The sequence below is a fragment of the Talaromyces atroroseus genome (genome assembly GCF_001907595.1).
Source record: "Talaromyces atroroseus strain IBT 11181 chromosome Unknown scaffold_4, whole genome shotgun sequence".
In the NCBI taxonomy this organism is placed as follows: domain Eukaryota; kingdom Fungi; phylum Ascomycota; class Eurotiomycetes; order Eurotiales; family Trichocomaceae; genus Talaromyces; species Talaromyces atroroseus.
In genome coordinates, this window is record NW_017971436.1 from 693,385 (window position 1) to 711,302 (window position 17,918).

The following is a 17,918-nucleotide window of genomic DNA, read 5'->3' on the forward strand; positions in this document are numbered from 1 at the left end:
ATCAAAACATCCCTTCATCCAGCCGAATTGCAGCAAATTTTTGAGATGAAGAGTTTATTTCTTACCACCGGCCTTCTGGGCAGCCTTGGTGACCTTTCCGGCACCAGCGGCAGCCTTCTCAACGGACTTGACGACGCCGACAGCGACCTGATCAGTTAACGTTAGCATCTGAAGCAAGAAAAGAACCGATAATGAGGGATTAAGACGAGAAGAGTGGAACTTACGGTCTGACGCATGTCACGGACGGCGAAACGACCGAGAGGAGGGTACTCAGTGAAAGCCTCAACACACATGGGCTTGGAAGGAATCATCTTGACGATGGCAGCGTCACCGGACTTGATGAACTTAGGGTTGGACTCAACAGCCTTTCCGGTACGACGGTCGATCTTCTCAAGAAGCTCAGAGAACTTGCAAGCAATGTGGGCAGTGTGGCAGTCAAGGACTGGGGCGTAACCAGCACCGACCTGACCAGGGTGGTTGAGGACGATGACCTGGGCGTTGAAGGAGGCAGCGCCGGAAGGAGGGTCGTTCTTGGAGTCACCGGCAACGTTTCCACGACGGATTTCCTTGACGGAAACGTTCTTCACGTTGAAACCAACGTTGTCACCGGGCTGACCGGCAGTGAGCTGCTGGTGGTGCATTTCAACACTCTTGACTTCAGTGGTGACGTTGGCAGGAGCGAAGGTGACAACCATTCCAGGGCTGATGGTACCAGTCTCGACACGACCGACAGGAACCGTTCCAATACCACCGATCTTGTAGACATCCTGGAGAGGAAGACGGAGGGGCTGTGAAAGTAGAGTTAGTAAAGACATATATAGAAAGCAAAGACAGCAGAGATAGTACTAACCTTGTTGGCGGGACGAGTGGGGGGCTCGATGGCGTCGATGGCCTCAAGAAGGGTCTTACCGGTGGACTTGCCAGCCTTGGTCTCCTTCTCCCAACCCTTGTACCAGGGGCAGTTGGTGGAGGGCTCAAGCATGTTGTCACCGTTGAAACCGGAGATAGGAACGAAAGGAACGCTCTTGGGGTTGTATCCAACCTTCTTGATGAAGTTGGAGGTCTCCTTGACGATTTCGTTGTAACGGTCTAACCTCGAAGTCAGTATGGTTGGGACTACGGCCTAGGGTTCGATAGAAAGATGAGACTCACCCTGAGACCACTTGCAGGTGTCCATCTTGTTGAGGGCAACAATGAGCTGACGGACACCGAGGGTGAAGGCCAAAAGGGCGTGTTCACGGGTCTGGCCATCCTTGGAGATACCAGCCTCGAATTCACCAGTACCAGAGGCAATGATGAGAATGGCGCAGTCGGCCTGGGAAGTACCAGTGATCATGTTCTTGATGAAATCACGGTGACCAGGGGCGTCTGGATGAGGGGTTAGTCGGGGTCCTAACAGGCTTATACAAGGTTATAATGAGAACTTACCAATGACGGTAACCTCGTACTTGGAGGTCTGGACTGTAGTTGATTGTCAGTATGTTTCTGAGAGAAAGAAAAAATATCCGCAAGCACTAGTGATGTGCAGCGACAAGTCATCCGAAGGGTAACGTACACTCTATAACACAGGTTAGTAACGAGTAATCTCACAAGACAAACGAAGGGATACGCACTCCAGAGAGCGATATCGATGGTGATACCACGCTCACGCTCAGCCTTGAGCTTGTCCAAAACCCAGGCATACTTGAAGGAACCCTTTCCAAGTTCGTTGGCTTCCTGTAGGGACGGTTAGCAAGGATGTCTTCTCCGCAGAGGCACTGCAGGCACACATACCTTCTCGAACTTTTCGATGGTACGAGCGTCAATACCACCGCACTTGTAGATCAAGTGACCGGTGGTGGTGGACTTGCCGGAATCGACGTGTCCGATGACGACGATGTTGATGTGGGTCTTCTCTTCCTTACTGTTGAGACGAAGCACATGCAGTCAGTGAAAAGGCTCTTCAGAGGATGGGATGGATGGATGAAGAGAGATGGGAGTTAGAGAGGAAGAACGCACCCCATGGTGACGGTTGTGTTTTTGGTATGAGTGAACTGATGAAGTGTCTTTGTAAGATACTCGGAGAGTTCGAGGCAATTGCTCAGATACTACGGCCGGAATGCGTAGAGGTGCTGAGCAGACAAGTTAGTTTGATGGAGAGAGATGAAGGAGGAGAGAGAGAGGGAGCAGGAGAGGGAGCGGTTTATACGTACTGAAGCTGACGGAGAGAGAAAAGAGAAGAGAAAATTTCTGTGGGTGGGGGAGGGGAACCTCTTATAATCGACGGCTCGATGGAGGGGCAAGCGAGAGGCAACTGCGACTTGCCCGTGCTGGGCCCCACCTTCCTGTTTTTTCTTCTTTTTCTCTGCTTTTTTTTTATTTTTATTTTACTGTTTTTTTAGCAAAAAATTTTTCATGGCTGCCTTGTTTGTCAGGCCGTTTGCTTTTCCCTCTTTCTCTCTCTCCCTTCTTGCTACTCTACTCAATCAATTCAATACATTCTCTGCTCAAGGCTACTTACTCACAACTGCGTCCTTGTCGACAACCCCTCCTGCCCCTCTATCTGCCGACCCACTCCTGCTGAACAGCAAACATGTCTTCTTTTTTTTTTCTCCTGAGGTGCTACGCGTAGACATGCGCTCTTCGGGTGCAAACTGGGCAGCAACTCCGATAGCAAATGCTACCCATGCCCGTGCAAAGATTGCCAAAGGAACCAGCGCTACGTAGCTAGCTCAGTTGCTAGGGAGAAACCTTGAAAAATCTGTCGTTTCGCAGTGGCTTCTTAGTGGCGCCTGCAGTTCCACTCAGTCTTGGGCGAGCTCCGCTACGACATCATACACTTTGTAAAGTCTATCTGATAGTTATATTCCTCGTAGATGCTGCCTGAATCTGCAGGCCATGCTGGAGCTCTGTTTTCATCCATTGGACCATCTCTGGTTGATTATCCCTCTCTACATACATTTTGTCATGTGCCAATAGTTGTCATTGCTTGATGCGGGGGTATCAAAATAATATATCGACCTTTGTAAACGCCGCACGCTAACTACATATCAGAAAACAAACCATTACAGGATATGTGCATAGAAACACCTCCATTCCGCTGCCCACGCGATCATCTCGACAGGCATGAGCGTTGACTTGCTGATGTTCGCCTGTTTAATCTCTCCAGCGCTTCCCACAGGTAGTGCACTATAACCCCGTCGTTGTTAGCATACCCTCTCCCCAGACACGCGAAAGGAACAGAAGAGACTTGCCCTCAAAAACGTAGTCATCGGCTCGTCGGCACTTCGAATTTGCAACTGGAAGAAATACGCTCGCTCGCCGTTGCATGTCTCCGATGGGCATTGGGCTAATAATAAACCAGCATCAGCACCGAATCTCATAAGATCTATACCCACCGAAAGAAAAGGAACAAAGCCAGCTGACCTTCCATGCTATCTGCATTCTTGAATTGGTCCTCGCCAACCACATCTTCAACCTCCTTTTGTTTGACCTCTTTCACCTCGTAAATCTGCCCCCCTTCCATCAGCACAACTTTGTTCTTTTTCACTGCATCTTTCCGACACCGAAAATGGAGCATTATGAATGAAAAAGAGTTTCCCTCCCCCCACCTCTCTCTCTTTTACCGTACCTTCTTATCGATTATCCATTGATATGGACAAGTGCGGCACTCAAAGCGATTCACGCCCAATGGGTACGACGTCGTAGACTCGGCTCGAGAGATAGTCAGCACATTGCTGCAGTTGGGGCAGACTAAGCAGAGCGTTAGCATGATCTTTGTCCAAATTCTTTGAGAGTAAACAGCGCTTACACGTCAAAGGCATGTTCGCTGCAGCGGTGGAGTTGTATGTTGTCTGCAAGGAACCAGCACTCGGCAAACAGCTTTGGTGTATCTCCAGCATACAAGTAACGTAAGTATATGGACCTTGCATATGCGTGCAGCAGAATGAATTTATTTTTAGGCGCGGGGAACCGATAAGGCCGGACAATCAGTTTTTCCGATGGTCAGCATATTGTTCCAATGTTTACTGTTTGTTTCAACTTCTGTGGCTTTGATGACCATCTTCTTTCTCTACCCTGACCTAGTCTCACGCCTTTATCAATATTTCCCCTGGCATCGCTCGCTCCATTGCGCAAAACCGTATATACTGCGATCTACTTTTACTGTACGACCGCTATCAACACCCGCTCCGACCCCTCCTCCGCATTGCACAACTTCACTCGGAACGACAAGTTACGGCAGCTTGGCTGTTGAGAAAAACGGCGTCATAATAAACTACTTGTTGCACCAAACCGAGTCTGATACGGCAATTTGCTTTTCCCTTGGGCGAATTTGAATTCCATTGCGTTCCGGCTTGGTCCTGCCTTGAACCAGGCAGCAATAGCAAGTAGCAATGGCAGACGATGAAGTACGTATGCATTACTGAACGCTTGGACGTTTCAGTCTAAACTAATTGATTGAAAGGGAGCTTCGCCGCGCGAATTGGTTGTTGAAGCATGCCGACGTGACCAACAACATCTCATCGAGCAGGTCCTCGACAGCATGTCGGAGAAGACGAACGAAGAGGTAGCGGAGTTCTTCAATAATGTCAAAGATGCACTAGGGAACTATGCACTGCATATCTGTGCTATGTACGGCAGCTGTAAGTTTGAAAATTTTTCTAGGGCGGACTATGCAAATATCGAGCAATCTGACCACGCCCTATATATGTATATAGTCGACGTGATGGACGCCCTCTTCGACATCCAATATTTCGAATGTGACCCCGTCACTCGCGTCGACCAAGATACCCCGCTACATGTAGCAGTGCGTTTCGCCAATGAGAAAGATCCAGCGCTAGGCTTGGAAATGATCGAGATGATGTGCGAGGCAGGCTGTGACCCGCGAGTTCGGAACAAACATGGACAGAAACCGGTCGACCTGGTTTACGGTGATCACAAAGATATTAAGTCTGCTCTTCAGAAAGCTGAATATATCCTGAATGAGAATATACAGGTTAATGCGGAGGAGGATGGAGATGAGGGAAGTGCCAGCGATAGCGACTAAGCAAAGATGAGCAGGACAAGAGAGGAACTTATCATGGACCCGACAGTTCATTTTTGAATATTGAATATCCTTATCATGGTGTCAAGTGCTGACCTAGCATGCGATTGAACGAGAGGCTGAGATAACTTTGCCTCTCACAATTATATTCTTTATTCTTACTGTTTTTATTAGTACCGTTGCAGGTTCCAAGGTTGTATATAAACTTGTATAAACAGCGAGTATCATCCTCTCGCAGACTCTTTACCTTCTGTTAAGAAAAATGTACGAGTTGTATATATCTATATGGCAAAAAAAAGTCTCCATAGTCGACTATTCCCATCCCTCTGCAAGTTTTGAGCGATACTCAGCCACAAGCTCAGGCGTAATACTCGAACCACCACAGACCACAACGACCACACGACTATTGGCATCTAATTTCCTGCCATCACCACCGGCCAAAACAGCCTCCCTCAACTTCGCACTCAGAGCGACATCAATCGACACCGCACAAGCCGGCTCAACAAGCACACGCATCTCATCCGCAAACGTGACCACGCCCCTGGCCGCCTCAGCATCAGATGCCACCACACTAGCAACCTTGACGCCTTCCGGCGGCTCACGCGCATTCTGGAATGTCTGTGGCGCCACACGCAGCGCCCCCAAAGACGTCGCTATAGATGTGATTGCGGTGAGGGATTCAAGCAGTCCCTTGCGTAAGGAGAGGGCCAGGGAATCAGCTCCTTTCGTTTCGACGGCGAGTAGATTCAATTGAGACCCGATTTCCTTGTTCTTGTTCTTTCGTGTCGTCTCGAAATATTCGTGGAGTCCGTGGACGAGCCCATTGAATAATCCTCCTCCACCGACGCTGCATATGATCACATCTGCCGGGAATTCGCATTCATTTCCTTCGCCTTTCTCCTCTGCATTTTCGCGCGGGGGCAGCTGAGCAGCCAGTTCGGATATTATAGTAGCATTCCCTTCCCAAACCCGCGGATGGTCGAAAGGAGGCACATAGATATTCTTGACAATATCAATGCTCGCTACATCCGCAGACGACGACTGTTCTTGCTCTTGCTCTTGCTCTTGCTGCTGCTGCTGGTCGGACGTGCCAATGAATCTCTCTCGAAGATAGGTATCGGCTTCATACCAGCTAGCACCGTGTTGTATTACTTCAGTCGCGCCAGCATCCCGCAGCTTGTCGACCATCATCTGCTTTGTGCTGAGCGGCACAACGACCGTGCAAGCGCAGCCCAGGTCTTTTGCTGCAACGACGGCTGCTAAGCCGGCGTTTCCTCCTGAGGAGCTGTAGAAATGAAGCTTTTTGCCTTCAATTGCGGGATCCGATAGATATGAGAGGATCAAGTTGCCAATTCCTCTGTCCACATAGTTAGTAGGAGTACAGTAGTGCCAAGTATGGATCAACTAACCTCGACTTAAAACTCCCCGAAGGCTGCAGACAGTCCATTTTGAGGAATATCCGACTGGCACAAAAAATGAGAGATAATTTCATATTAGGGCAAATATTGATACATACCATCCGGCCGCTTTGGAGAGGGCCGCCGACTCAACCAGGGGCGTTTCAATCCATGGCTTTCGTTTTTGGAAGGGCTTTGATGGCATTGGATCCATGGTGGTCGCACTAGTAGCCTTGCTTGGATAGGTAGATGAGAGATGGTGGGAAAAAATTTTCTCGACTATTTATATATGCGATTGTGCTCTGAGGAGAAGGAATTTCGGGCTGTTAAATACTCCAAGCGCCCTGTGACTATTACGTATACATACATGTACGGTAACTTATTTGACCCACTCGACAGCATGAGCTTAATCCAAGCTGAATTGTACGTTGATCACAGACAGACAGGATCAAGCACTTCGGACTATGATCTGATATGACCCCCCGTCAGTGACCGAGATTGTCTTCGTCTCGTCGCTCCCCCACTCCAACACCTTCCCGTTCATTGTCAATGTCGTCTTTCCCCCATCAACTGCAGGAAGAACAACAGTCCCCGTTGTCCCATCAGGCACCTTGAATGACAACTCGTACGACGATGTTGAAGAAGAAGAGGAAGCCCTATTCCAAGAAGCCTGGAAATGGCCTAGCGAGGTGGTAAACCCGCCTTCAACAGAGGTCAAGTCACCAAATTGCGGCGCCAGCTGCCACGTCGATCCAACGCGACCCGTCACAGATAGACCAAGAATATAGTTGATTAATGCCGACGTGGGACCTGATGACCAGCCATGCGAATGAGAAACATAGGAAGCGTCGTAATAGTATCCGTCATTGCCACGGTATCCGAAGGTTGCGTTCTGTAAGTAGCCCTCGATGACAGTACTGCCCGTTCCGTTAGGGTTGTTGATATACCAGCCCCAAGAACGTCTGATCAAGTCCAATGCTCTGTCCGGTCGTGCAGCTTCAAAGTGGCCCTGGATCTCAAAGGAAGAGATGAATGGGGAGATGTTCTCGGGCAATTCGGGCGCCACTGCTCCAATCGACACCCAGTTGTCGGTCAATCGTTGAGAGATGCTTTGTACGCGATCCTGGTCAGCTACGCCAAACAAGAGCGACATGCTATTGGCATCTTGCGGATGCATGGTTGTTGTTGCAGTGGCGTTGTCCCGGAACGCGCCGTACGCATCATCGTAGCAATCTGCGTTGACTGCTACTTTCAGATTCTGCGCTCTTGTGGTCCAGCTACTAGATAGCCCTGTAGTGTCTCCAACCCATTCAGCAAGCTCTGCTCCCGTCTCGAGGGTTCGATATAATCTTTTACTTTTGTCAGTTATCTGTCATAAAGTTCTTTTGTTTTCATAGACTTACATCATCTGTGCTTCGGAGTTGTTGCCTCCTTGCCAGAATCGGCCCCAGTCTCTGAGTCCTGTAACGCCCAGCAGACCGCTAGTTCCAACCTTTGCATATATATAATCCATAGCTTTTTGGTAGCCTTCCCAGTTCTCTTGAAGGAAATCCGTGTCATTCGTATAGAGAACGTAATTGTATGTCCCAATCATAGACCACATATGATAAGTGTCAGATCCAGTCTGACTCAAGGGCGGACCTGACTCGGCAAAAGCACCATCCGAAGCCTGTGACCGGTGAGCTCAGGAGATGTATCGTCTCAAGTTAAGGCTTACCTGAGTATCATACATGATCTGCAGCCCATTCTTCAGACTTTCGAGATCCCCCAGAGTGATAAATGTTGAAGGAACTGCAATCCCCATATCTCCCGGCCAAACAGCGCGGTCTCTTTTCGCACCATCGACGATGATGGTGTCTCCATATCCGAGAGTGGCATTGTTATCCCATCCATAATCCACCACTGGGATTTGGCGGCCAGTATCCGGAGGGACCATGTTTGTTTGAATTGTGTAGGCTCCGCTGTACCATATCCGGTTGAGAAGCTCATCATTACTGTGGAAATAGCCCTGATAGGCACGTAGATTGGACCATGTCGGAAGGAACCCGATGTCCAGATTGATATCAGTGATGTCAAGGATTGCGTCGCTGGTGGTATTAGGCGCAGTAAGGAATATAGTCAGGTATCTGAATCCGCCGCGTAATTTGGCTCCGGGCATAGTATAGGAGCCCTCTCCCGCTGTTGAGATGTCATAGGATAGATAGCCATCTCCATCTTTAAATGCGCCGTTAGAGGAGTCTGAGTTTTCCCCGATCCAATTCGTGGCCTCGCTGAATGCTAGATTCAGGTTCACGCCGGCAGTTGGGGCTGCATAGTTCACTGTGACAATGCCGCCAACTTCAATGCCAAAGTCAAAAACAATCTGGGAGCCATTCCCCGTGAGTAAGTTGTGCCCAGCCCCCTGTTTATAATCGGTACGGGCACCAGTTGATTCGAGTATGTACTGCGGACTGACTTGTCGTGAAGTAGGAGCATAGATATTTTTCTCCCACACTCCAGGAAATGCAGCGTTCTCAGGGCCTGTACAGGTGGTATTCTTCCAACAGCTTCCTGCCTCTGCAACAACAGAGAGAACTAGCGTCAAAAGTGGAACGAAGATGACCGGTTTGACCAGGACCATGATGGCGTTCTTGAATGATAATTCACTCACAAAACGAATATACGTTCACCACTGGTAAGTATTGACCGCACTTCAGAGCTCTTGTTCGTGAGATTCTTGCTGCTTAATACGAAGTTTCCCGCTATGACCTCAGTAAAGCCCACATGTCTCTTCGGGTTATTGAACAAAAGCCTTCTCTGAACGTATGTTTGGTAGCATCAAGCTACCCAGCAGCTAACAGACATGCTTGTGTCCAATACGGCGCTCATCTTTGCTCGCCGCATAAACATGCAGCATGGCATGAAATTCGCCTGGCAGTCATTGGTGGAAATATTAGCCAGGTTAGCATGAAGCACAGCCTAGCTGTGCATCGATGCGATTCGCTATCCAACGTGGTCACGATGGAGTCAATCGAGAAGCGCACGACGAGATCGACCACCGACCTACCCCAGCTTTCCCCGCAAGTCGATGCTGCCAGCTTCAACGGCTGCTGTTTTGGTCAAAAAGGCCAGTTCCTTGCAGTTTCCATCGGGTCAATGCTATCCGAACTGAATAAAAACATAATTTTACGCACGGAAAATCTCTCGCTTGTTCGAACACCGATGTCCATTGCATCAACGAGCTTCTGACATCAGAAACCCGGAGACAATAAAAGCCAGTCCTGCGAAATGACTTAGATCCTCTTCCAGATACATATAACACACACATGTTGCAAGACTCGGGCGGCTGATTGACCCCGAAAACTGGTAAATAAAAAATGCACTGGCTAAGAACTGCTGCGTCGTTCCCCTTTATCTACTCCACGGCCTTCGCAACTGCTACCAGCGAAGGCGGAGTCTCGCAGAAGGGCAATGTCTGCACGGTAACGGCACTGGGAGGAAAGAAAGATGACGTCCCAAATATTCTAGATGCGTTTTCACGCTGTGGAAAAGATGGCACAGTCATCTTCCCCGAGGACCAGAACTATTGGATTGCCACGAGACTCAACCCAGTTCTTAGCAATATCACCATTGAATGGCGAGGTATATGGACGGTACGTCAAGTGGTTAGAAATATGTTATAACTGTGACACTGGCCCTGACTGTAAATCTAGTTCTCGGATGATCTTGATTACTGGCGCAACAACTCTTATCCGGTCAGCTTTCAGAACCATCACGCCGGGTTCGTCATTACCGGGAACCATATTACAATCGAGGGATATGGGACTGGTCAGATATATGGCAATGGAAATGCCTGGTACAATGTTGAGCAGACTGTCACGCAGCCTGGAAGGCCGATGCCGTTCGTCTTCTGGAACGTGTCAGAGGTTCTTGTAGAGAATTTCTCGGTCAAGGACCCTCCTCTATGGTCCCTGAACATTATGAATGGAACAAATCTGCGTTTCGACAATATCACGTGCAATGCCACTGCCGTGAATGCGCCCTATGGAGTGAACTGGGTGCAAAATACGGACGGGTTCGGTATGAAGGACCCCTCTCCTAGCATGTGATTGTATAAATTGAAGCGAAATGCCGAAGGATAATAAGTTGACTGTTATCAAGATACCATGGATGTATACAACCTCGAATTAAACGGTCTGACGTATCAGGGTGGAGATGATTGCATTGCCGTGAAGCCACACTCCTACAACATCCGCGCCAGAGACATAACGTGTCATGGAGGCAATGGCATTGCCATTGGTAGTCTCGGTCAGTATCTTACAGATGCATCGGTGGCGAATATATTAATAGACAATGTCACGGTACGTGTCTTTCCTTTCCGGCAAATTCATCCGCTAATTGGCACTAGGTCATTCGTCACAACGATGATCTCACCAATTCTGCATATGTCAAGACATGGATGGGCGGACTTGTCCCGCAAAGCTCATACGAGAGCGCCGATGAGCCAAACGGAGGTGGTTGGGGCTCAATCGAGAACGTTCTCTTCTCCAATTTCAATGTCCAAGGAGCCAGTGCTGGGCCAGCCATCACACAAGATAGCGGTGATAACGGCTCTTACGCAGGAACCAGTCTCATGTCCATTGCGAATGTTGCCTTTGTCAATTTCACGGGGTACTTGGACGATGTCTCAGACGACCGTATTGCGTCGGTGTCCTGCTCGAGCGTCCATCCATGTTACAACATCGACTTTCAAAACATAGACCTTCATCCGTCGCAAAATGCGTCAGAGTATGGCAATGCGACTTGCCGATATACCGCCACAGGAGGCGTTCATGGCCTGCCGGGGTGTTGATGGAAGATCTGATATGAAGTTAGATGGCTTCTCACATGAGATTGAGTAACGAGGGTTGCCCGACACATTTGGATCATTATGTAGTACCTATGTAAACAAAGAGAAGTGCCCACTCTTCGTACCAAAGCGCTCAATCATGGCGATTGTTTAAAGTATACGCTGAAGCAGATTCAAGATTGCGAGGAAATCACATACTACCATATCTGGACTAGTGCATATACGGAAACCCCGCTAAGTCCGCGCTTTTCTCTCGCACGCGTCCGACGCGTTTTGACGACGTCGACATTCGTTTCGACCATACTCTGTATGGTTTATACAAGCCATTTTCTTGATCGCGGTATTTGGCAGAATAGTACTAGCTCAAAGCTGTAACGACAATCATGCCTCCTGGGCGCAAACGCCGTGCTGTACGTGCCCACTCCGTCAGATCAGGAATCGCTATTTGCATCTGACACATGCATAACACAGGAACCCCAGGAACCTGCGCAATCAGCAAGCGATCGCGGAATGTCACAGCCACCTCCACGACGACGGCGACAGTCTCACGACAATGACTCGGCGCAATCCGACGTGAGTGCTGACGACGCATACCATGCACCCAGCAGTGTGGATGTGATGGTGAAGAAAATGGTGCGCCTGGCGCTGTCCAGTGAATACGCGCGATTGCCGATTCGGAGAACAGAAATCAGTGCAAAAGTGCTCGGCGAGCAGGGCTCAAGACAGTTCAAGTTGGTCTTTGACGAGGCACAAAAGATTTTAAGAAGCCGGTTTGGCATGCAGATGGTAGAGTTGCCGGCGAGGGAAAAGGTTACAATCACCCAGCGAAGAGGTATATCGTGGCACCCAGTCACCATGGAAAATGTTGGGTTTAGAGAGCTTTGAATTCGGACTAACATTCGTCTCCAGCGGCGCAACGCATTGAAAAACCATCCACAGCTACCAAGTCTTGGATAGTGATGAGCACACTCCCGTCGGCGTTCCGTACACCAGAAATACTACCTCCTTCAAAAGCCCCGACATCATTTACCGAAAGTACCTATACAGCGCTCTATACATTCATTATTTCTATAATCACTCTATCCGGCGGCTCAGTACTGGAACAAAAGTTGGATAGATATTTAATGAGAACCAACATCGAACAATATACACCCGTCGACCGCACCGACCGTCTGTTACAGCGACTCTGCAAGGAAGGCTATTTAATCCGAAATAAGGAAATGGACGGCGGAGAAGAGGTCATTGAGTATATGGTCGGTCCCAGGGGGAAGATCGAGGTCGGCGAAAGCGGAGTTTCAGGCCTAGTCAGAAAGGTGTATGGGCGGGATGCATCATCAACAAACATAGCCGAAGAAAGTGGAAGTGACGATTTCGAAGCGAGATTGGCTCGCAGCGTCGGCTCTAGACGTACGTTAACGCAAGCTGTGGAGGCGACCGATGATGTTGCGGAAAATGAGGGAAGGAATGATCAAAGCAGCAGGCAGGGCCGATGGGGCACTCGACATCGAGGGGGAGATGACGATGATGAAGATTATCGAAGATAAATGTTTGAAATTACTGGCCACTATAGAGTCTAGACAGTTGTTAATGATACCCCAATGCATATAAAATCAAAATATAAGCGCCACGACAGCAATTGTATAGTGAACTGATCATATTGGATCAAACAACATCAAACAATTCCTCTGTAATTGTACAAATACCATTCGTGATGGTCTAAAGTATTGTACTAAAGTATTGTAGTCTGGTAGAATCGAGGGGAAAATTCACATAGGTCACGTGATTCTACCGCCGCCTGTCGTCATCAGATGCATCATGCCATCACTTTTTAAGGGACCGACAACAACGTAACGATAATGATGAACATACGGAGCATTCCCAGACAATCCATCATGCTGCCACCATCTACCTGTCGACAATGTCTGCGACAGACACAAGCGCATATACGACTTGCATCATCGTCAATGCGAGCAAACCCTTCAGTCCGATCACATCGCCAATTGTCCACGAATTCCAATCTCCGTTCCTCAGCTACCCCGAGCAATAACCCCCTCCGATCTCCCTCTGCTGCATCACGAAAGAGCAACACCAACAAAAACCAAGTGCCAGATGAAGCTGCTATCGCACACTACAGACGTCGCATGGCGCTGTCAGCGGCCGGCATGGTCATATGCGCTCTAACCATGTACGCGACCATCAAGTCTAACGCCTTCGGCTTACCGGAAGACAACCCGAAACCAGAACAAGGAGTGAAAGAAGAAAAACACCAAGTCACTGATGAAGGCAACGGTGCTATCAAGCTCGACGGTCCGGCCGAATTCCCGAGCAGTCCATCGGTAATCCGCGTCCAAGGGCAAGACGGCGCCGAGCAGGTCGAGACGGGTAACAGCTCAGTACCTTTGTTCCCGACGACGATCAGACTGCCCAAAGATTTGAGTGGCATGCCATTGACGCCTGGTCAAGACTTGCCTGTTCCACCCGAGTCCGAAGAGGAGTATCAGTTGCTCGGACTCGGAATTCGGTCCGTGTCTTTCCTTTCCATCCAGGTGTATGTTGTCGGTATCTACGTCGCCAAGTCGGACATTGGGGTACTGCAAAAACGATTGATTGAGACCGGAGTGCAAGCACCGATATCTTCAGCTGCGTCGTCTGCTTCGGCGACTCTGAACCTGGCAAGTCAGACTGGCACTGGTGCTGTATCTGCAACATCTCTCGTCTCCACGGAACGAGACGCACTGAAGAAATTGTTGCTTGACCCGGAAAATGGCGAGGAGGCATGGACATCGATATTGAAGGAAGGTAACATACGCACTGCAGTGCGCATCGTGCCGACTCGCAATACCGACTTCATGCATCTACGAGATGCATGGGTGCGACATATGACGAACCGAGCACAGAAAGATCTGGCGAGGATTAAGGAACTCTCGAAGACCATTGATCAACAGTCTCAGCCTCTGCCACGCAGCGAATTCGACGACGAGGTCTTTGGTCAGGCAGTCGGTGAATTCAAGACACTACTCGGTGGCGGATCTCGCAAGAACATCCCTAAGGGCCAGGTTCTACTGTTGTTGCGCGACCAGAATGGTGCTCTTGATGCGATTTTTCAGCGTGATCCCAAGGAGCCTATTCAATGGCTTGGGCGGGTTGCTGATGAGCGGGTTAGTCGCTGCGTTTGGTTGAATTATCTGGCTGGTAAGCAGGTTGCAAGCGAGCCTGCGAGACAGAGTGTTGTAGAGGGTGTGATGGGAATTGTAGAGAGGCCTGTGGGCACTGTGATTCAGAAGGTTGTTTGAACTACGGTTTTCTTTCTTTTTTTTTTTTTTTCTTTTTCTACAAGGAAAATTTGTTGTAAGATAGATCGATGTGTAAATATATAAGCTTCAACCAACCCCTATCAATTCATACAACTTTCGCATTCCAATCAATTGAATAGGAGAAGCGCTTTACAAGGCACCCGCATCCTTCAACAACTGCGGCAACTCGGTCTTGCGCGCCTGCAGATCCGAGTTTCCGCCAATATGTTCCTTGGCGATGAAGATATTAGGCACGGAGCGTTGGCTGGTGATTTCTTCGAGGGCATCTTGAATAGCGGCGCCGTCGTCTGGAAATAGCTATTAGCATGCTATTTTGTCTTCCCGAGAGGATAATGGTGGACGGATGGATGGATGGATGGGGTGGAATACCAATTTGATCCAACTCGAGCACGGTATACTTGGCATTCAAGCCGGACAAAAGCGACTTGGTTGATTTGCAGTATGGGCAGTATGATTTCGAGAACACGACTGATTCAGAGACATCAGCAACCATCATCTCGCCTGACAATTACGGCCACAACAACTAAAGGATGGAATATGTCAAACGAACCGACTTGGTTCTCGTCAATAAGTTTCTGGGCCTTGACCTTTGCAGCGGACATGGTGCCTGGTGAGATCGGGCGGGCGGCGAGACTGCCGAAGAGTCTGGTGAATATGGAAGAAATGGTGGGCTGAGGGGTAAAGAAGGGACTGGACTCCTGGGAGTATCGTTATTATGATATATATAGACGGGTGGATGAGGAAAGAAGTAGGACAAGGAGAGACGGCGTTGCGTGTGTTCTCGTACCTTCTTTGACCTGTTTATAGAGGAGGATGCAAAAAGAAACGGCGCTTGTACTTGGTTGAGGTGCAATTAGTAAGTGAAGAAGGTGAGTTGATGAACAATTCGCATGGCAACTTGCGTCACTCGAGACTGGCCGAGGCTAGCTTGATGAGTAATCCGAGTGGGTCGGGGAGGACATAGTTTGATAGGTTTGCATTGTATGTATGAAGGTATGTATATCAGCCAGACGGCTCAAGTGACATGAGAAAGGAAAAAATGAAAACTGACTGACCTACGACAGCAGATCAAAGGGAATCCTGAGTGTGAAAAAAAGTACAATATCACCGCAAACGATCCATGGTCGCGAAGACAATGCGAAGAAAAAGAGAACGATAGAACAAATTGCAGACGCCGGAAGTACGTAGTATCAAGAGACAAAGAGGGAAAAACTAGAACAAATCGCTAAAAGAATGAACAACGGAAAATGAAATTATGGAAGTGGCATCTGTGCAGACCGCATTGGCCGGGGGAAAAAACGATATAATAATAATAATAATAATCAGAGTGGATTCGTATGCTTGAATCCTGGGTATTTATGTGAAGTCAAAAGGGAGAGAAAGAAAGAAAGAGAAAGAAATCAAACTGTTACGGGAAATAATGGTTTTTTTTTTTTTCTCACATGACAATGCAACATCCGCAACCCTTTTCCACTTTCTCGGGTTCCTCGGGCGGAGGTGGTATGCTTGCCTGCAGTCTCTGTGGTGATGGTAGCACAATTGGCGGCGTAGTCTGTACTTTTGGCATGGTACTGTAATTTGTTCCGCTTGTCCCAGGACGTACTGGTTCGGGACTCTTCGGGGGTTGAAGCGGCCATGTGGATGGCGACCCTGATGGAAGAAAGTCTGTATTCCGCGTATCAGATGTATCTTTCTTTTCTGTTTCCGAAGGTACCGGCACCAGCTCGTCGTCAGGTCGAACAGCCAATGGCGCGAATTCACGGTCATACGCCGTTGGAGTCTTGCCCTCTTTCTCCCATTGCTCTTGCTGCATTCTCTTCGCATGCGTCGGCAAGAGCTGCTGGTCTGGCGGTAATCGTGGGTCGGGTTTGTACATGGTAGCTAACCATGGCGGGTCGCCCTCAGGCCGGTTCATAGATGTCGGTGGCCGGTTCTCTCCAGATCGAGTCACCGGTCGGTCTTTATTCATGCTGCTTGCAGAGGTGGCACGCTGTTTCACGGGCCCTGATGGTTTCCGACTGTTGGGAGGAACAGACGATTTTCGCGCGGTAGGTGTAGCCTTCGCAGGTGCCTTCTTCGTCGGAGACCCTTGTGTCTGCAAAAGTACACCGGCTCGACTACCAGGTCGGCTGGTGGTCTGCGGGGGTGTGGAACTTTCAGCAGGTCCGGGGGAGGCTTCAGGAGAGTCAACTACTGGGGATTCACCGGGCTTGGGACTCTGAGAATAGGGCACGCCATCTTCATCTCCACTGCCTACGGTCCGAGTGCGGCTGCGTTGCAAGGTGGAAGACTCATGTTCAGTTTGATCCGGGGAGACCGTAATGGGGCTGCTCGCGAGTACTGGGATCCGTGAAGAACTCTTTTTCAAGCCAGGGCTTTTATAAAATCGCGAGGTGTCTTCGCTTTCTTCGTAGGAGGACGCAGCGATTTCTTCTGGCCGACGCAAATCCCAGTTCATTCTTTCGGTTTCGACCTCCTGTTCATCGGAGGACTCGAATGGAATTGGCGATTCTATTTGGTACCTCTGAGAAGCGGGCCAGGACTGTTCTGTCTGCTCGGGAGGTGTAGTAACGTTTCCATTTAGGCTGTGCGAATCGTGGCTACGACCACGCAAACTGCTCGATTTGCTGCCAGTGCGAACTTGGCGCTGAATACGCATAGCAGCTTGTTGCAGTTCCTCGCTCTCTATGCGTGCTAATTTGTCTCGATGGATCCAATTGTCATCGCCCTTGATACTTTCGGACTCGAGAGACGTTTTACTGCCGTAGTCGCCCCTCCGGAACTGACCGCTATTGTGAGAATCCCCCAGGTCTATATTAGGGAATGGCCCTGTATCGCGTCCGTAGGCGTCGTGTGTGTTGCTTCCTCGGCGCGAGCCGGGCTGCGAGGAGGTACGGGAACGAGGTTTGCCATTTGGCGTCCGGTGCCGATAGCTGGATTTGTTATGGGTTGAGTTGGATTCATTGGAAGTGCGCTTGGGCGAAATGGTATCGGCGATCTGCTATGGTAAGTTAGCACATTGTATGGCGATTGACGAGCGGTCATGTTGAAAAGCAGATAACAGAATACAGCGAGTTTCACGAACCTCTGGTCCCAAGGGCACAGCGAACTCCCATGCTGTGCTACTGCTGGTGGAGGGAGATAAAGCATCTGTGGAGGAAACAGCGGCGGCCGTCCCAGCCATCCCAACGGCGTGTCCGGTCTTTTGCGTTGATTGTCCTCGGAACTGAAACAAATGGCAACTTTGATTGACAGTGTATAATGGTATATGAGTAGAAGTAGAGTCTTGTTTTCGAGCTGTTAGTTTCTCATCCGCGCATAGACACCACGGTTCATAAAGAAACTCGACCAGTGCC

General features: G+C 49.3%; 9 protein-coding genes across 9 annotated transcripts; 4 read left to right on the forward strand and 5 right to left on the reverse strand.

Moving 5' to 3' along the window:
- Window positions 1-54: 54 nt before the first annotated feature.
- UA08_04120 (Elongation factor 1-alpha) lies at window positions 55-2,003 on the reverse strand (the record flags this gene model as incomplete). The annotated part of the gene is made up of 9 exons (XM_020266408.1): window positions 55-147; window positions 225-788; window positions 851-1,089; window positions 1,153-1,368; window positions 1,429-1,461; window positions 1,556-1,558; window positions 1,614-1,716; window positions 1,774-1,903; window positions 1,999-2,003. The coding sequence occupies 9 exons, from the start codon at window positions 2,001-2,003 to the stop codon at window positions 55-57; spliced, it is 1,386 nt and encodes a 461-aa protein (XP_020120466.1).
- A 2,370-nt stretch (window positions 2,004-4,373) lies between these two features.
- UA08_04121 (hypothetical protein) lies at window positions 4,374-5,026 on the forward strand (the record flags this gene model as incomplete). The annotated part of the gene is made up of 3 exons (XM_020266409.1): window positions 4,374-4,388; window positions 4,445-4,622; window positions 4,698-5,026. 3 exons carry the CDS (start codon window positions 4,374-4,376, stop codon window positions 5,024-5,026), a joined length of 522 nt encoding a protein of 173 aa, XP_020120696.1.
- A 309-nt stretch (window positions 5,027-5,335) lies between these two features.
- Window positions 5,336-6,634, reverse strand: UA08_04122 (hypothetical protein; the record flags this gene model as incomplete). The annotated part of the gene is made up of 3 exons (XM_020266410.1): window positions 5,336-6,380; window positions 6,433-6,486; window positions 6,540-6,634. 3 exons carry the CDS (start codon window positions 6,632-6,634, stop codon window positions 5,336-5,338), a joined length of 1,194 nt encoding a protein of 397 aa, XP_020120697.1.
- Window positions 6,635-6,868: 234 nt separating this feature from the next.
- On the reverse strand, window positions 6,869-9,040 carry UA08_04123 (hypothetical protein; the record flags this gene model as incomplete). The annotated part of the gene is made up of 3 exons (XM_020266411.1): window positions 6,869-7,769; window positions 7,824-8,089; window positions 8,138-9,040. 3 exons carry the CDS (start codon window positions 9,038-9,040, stop codon window positions 6,869-6,871), a joined length of 2,070 nt encoding a protein of 689 aa, XP_020120694.1.
- A 736-nt stretch (window positions 9,041-9,776) lies between these two features.
- Window positions 9,777-11,251, forward strand: UA08_04124 (putative galacturan 1,4-alpha-galacturonidase C; the record flags this gene model as incomplete). Its single annotated transcript, XM_020266412.1, has 4 exons — window positions 9,777-10,052; window positions 10,113-10,479; window positions 10,561-10,760; window positions 10,808-11,251. 4 exons carry the CDS (start codon window positions 9,777-9,779, stop codon window positions 11,249-11,251), a joined length of 1,287 nt encoding a protein of 428 aa, XP_020120695.1.
- A 380-nt stretch (window positions 11,252-11,631) lies between these two features.
- UA08_04125 (hypothetical protein) lies at window positions 11,632-12,792 on the forward strand (the record flags this gene model as incomplete). The annotated part of the gene is made up of 3 exons (XM_020266413.1): window positions 11,632-11,658; window positions 11,720-12,080; window positions 12,158-12,792. 3 exons carry the CDS (start codon window positions 11,632-11,634, stop codon window positions 12,790-12,792), a joined length of 1,023 nt encoding a protein of 340 aa, XP_020120692.1.
- Window positions 12,793-13,140: 348 nt separating this feature from the next.
- Window positions 13,141-14,541, forward strand: UA08_04126 (hypothetical protein; the record flags this gene model as incomplete). Its single annotated transcript, XM_020266414.1, has 1 exon — window positions 13,141-14,541. One exon carries the CDS (start codon window positions 13,141-13,143, stop codon window positions 14,539-14,541), a length of 1,401 nt encoding a protein of 466 aa, XP_020120693.1.
- Window positions 14,542-14,691: 150 nt separating this feature from the next.
- Window positions 14,692-15,164, reverse strand: UA08_04127 (hypothetical protein; the record flags this gene model as incomplete). Its single annotated transcript, XM_020266415.1, has 2 exons — window positions 14,692-14,849; window positions 15,113-15,164. The coding sequence occupies 2 exons, from the start codon at window positions 15,162-15,164 to the stop codon at window positions 14,692-14,694; spliced, it is 210 nt and encodes a 69-aa protein (XP_020120690.1).
- An 836-nt stretch (window positions 15,165-16,000) lies between these two features.
- On the reverse strand, window positions 16,001-17,746 carry UA08_04128 (hypothetical protein; the record flags this gene model as incomplete). The annotated part of the gene is made up of 2 exons (XM_020266416.1): window positions 16,001-17,560; window positions 17,648-17,746. 2 exons carry the CDS (start codon window positions 17,744-17,746, stop codon window positions 16,001-16,003), a joined length of 1,659 nt encoding a protein of 552 aa, XP_020120691.1.
- Window positions 17,747-17,918: the final 172 nt, after the last annotated feature.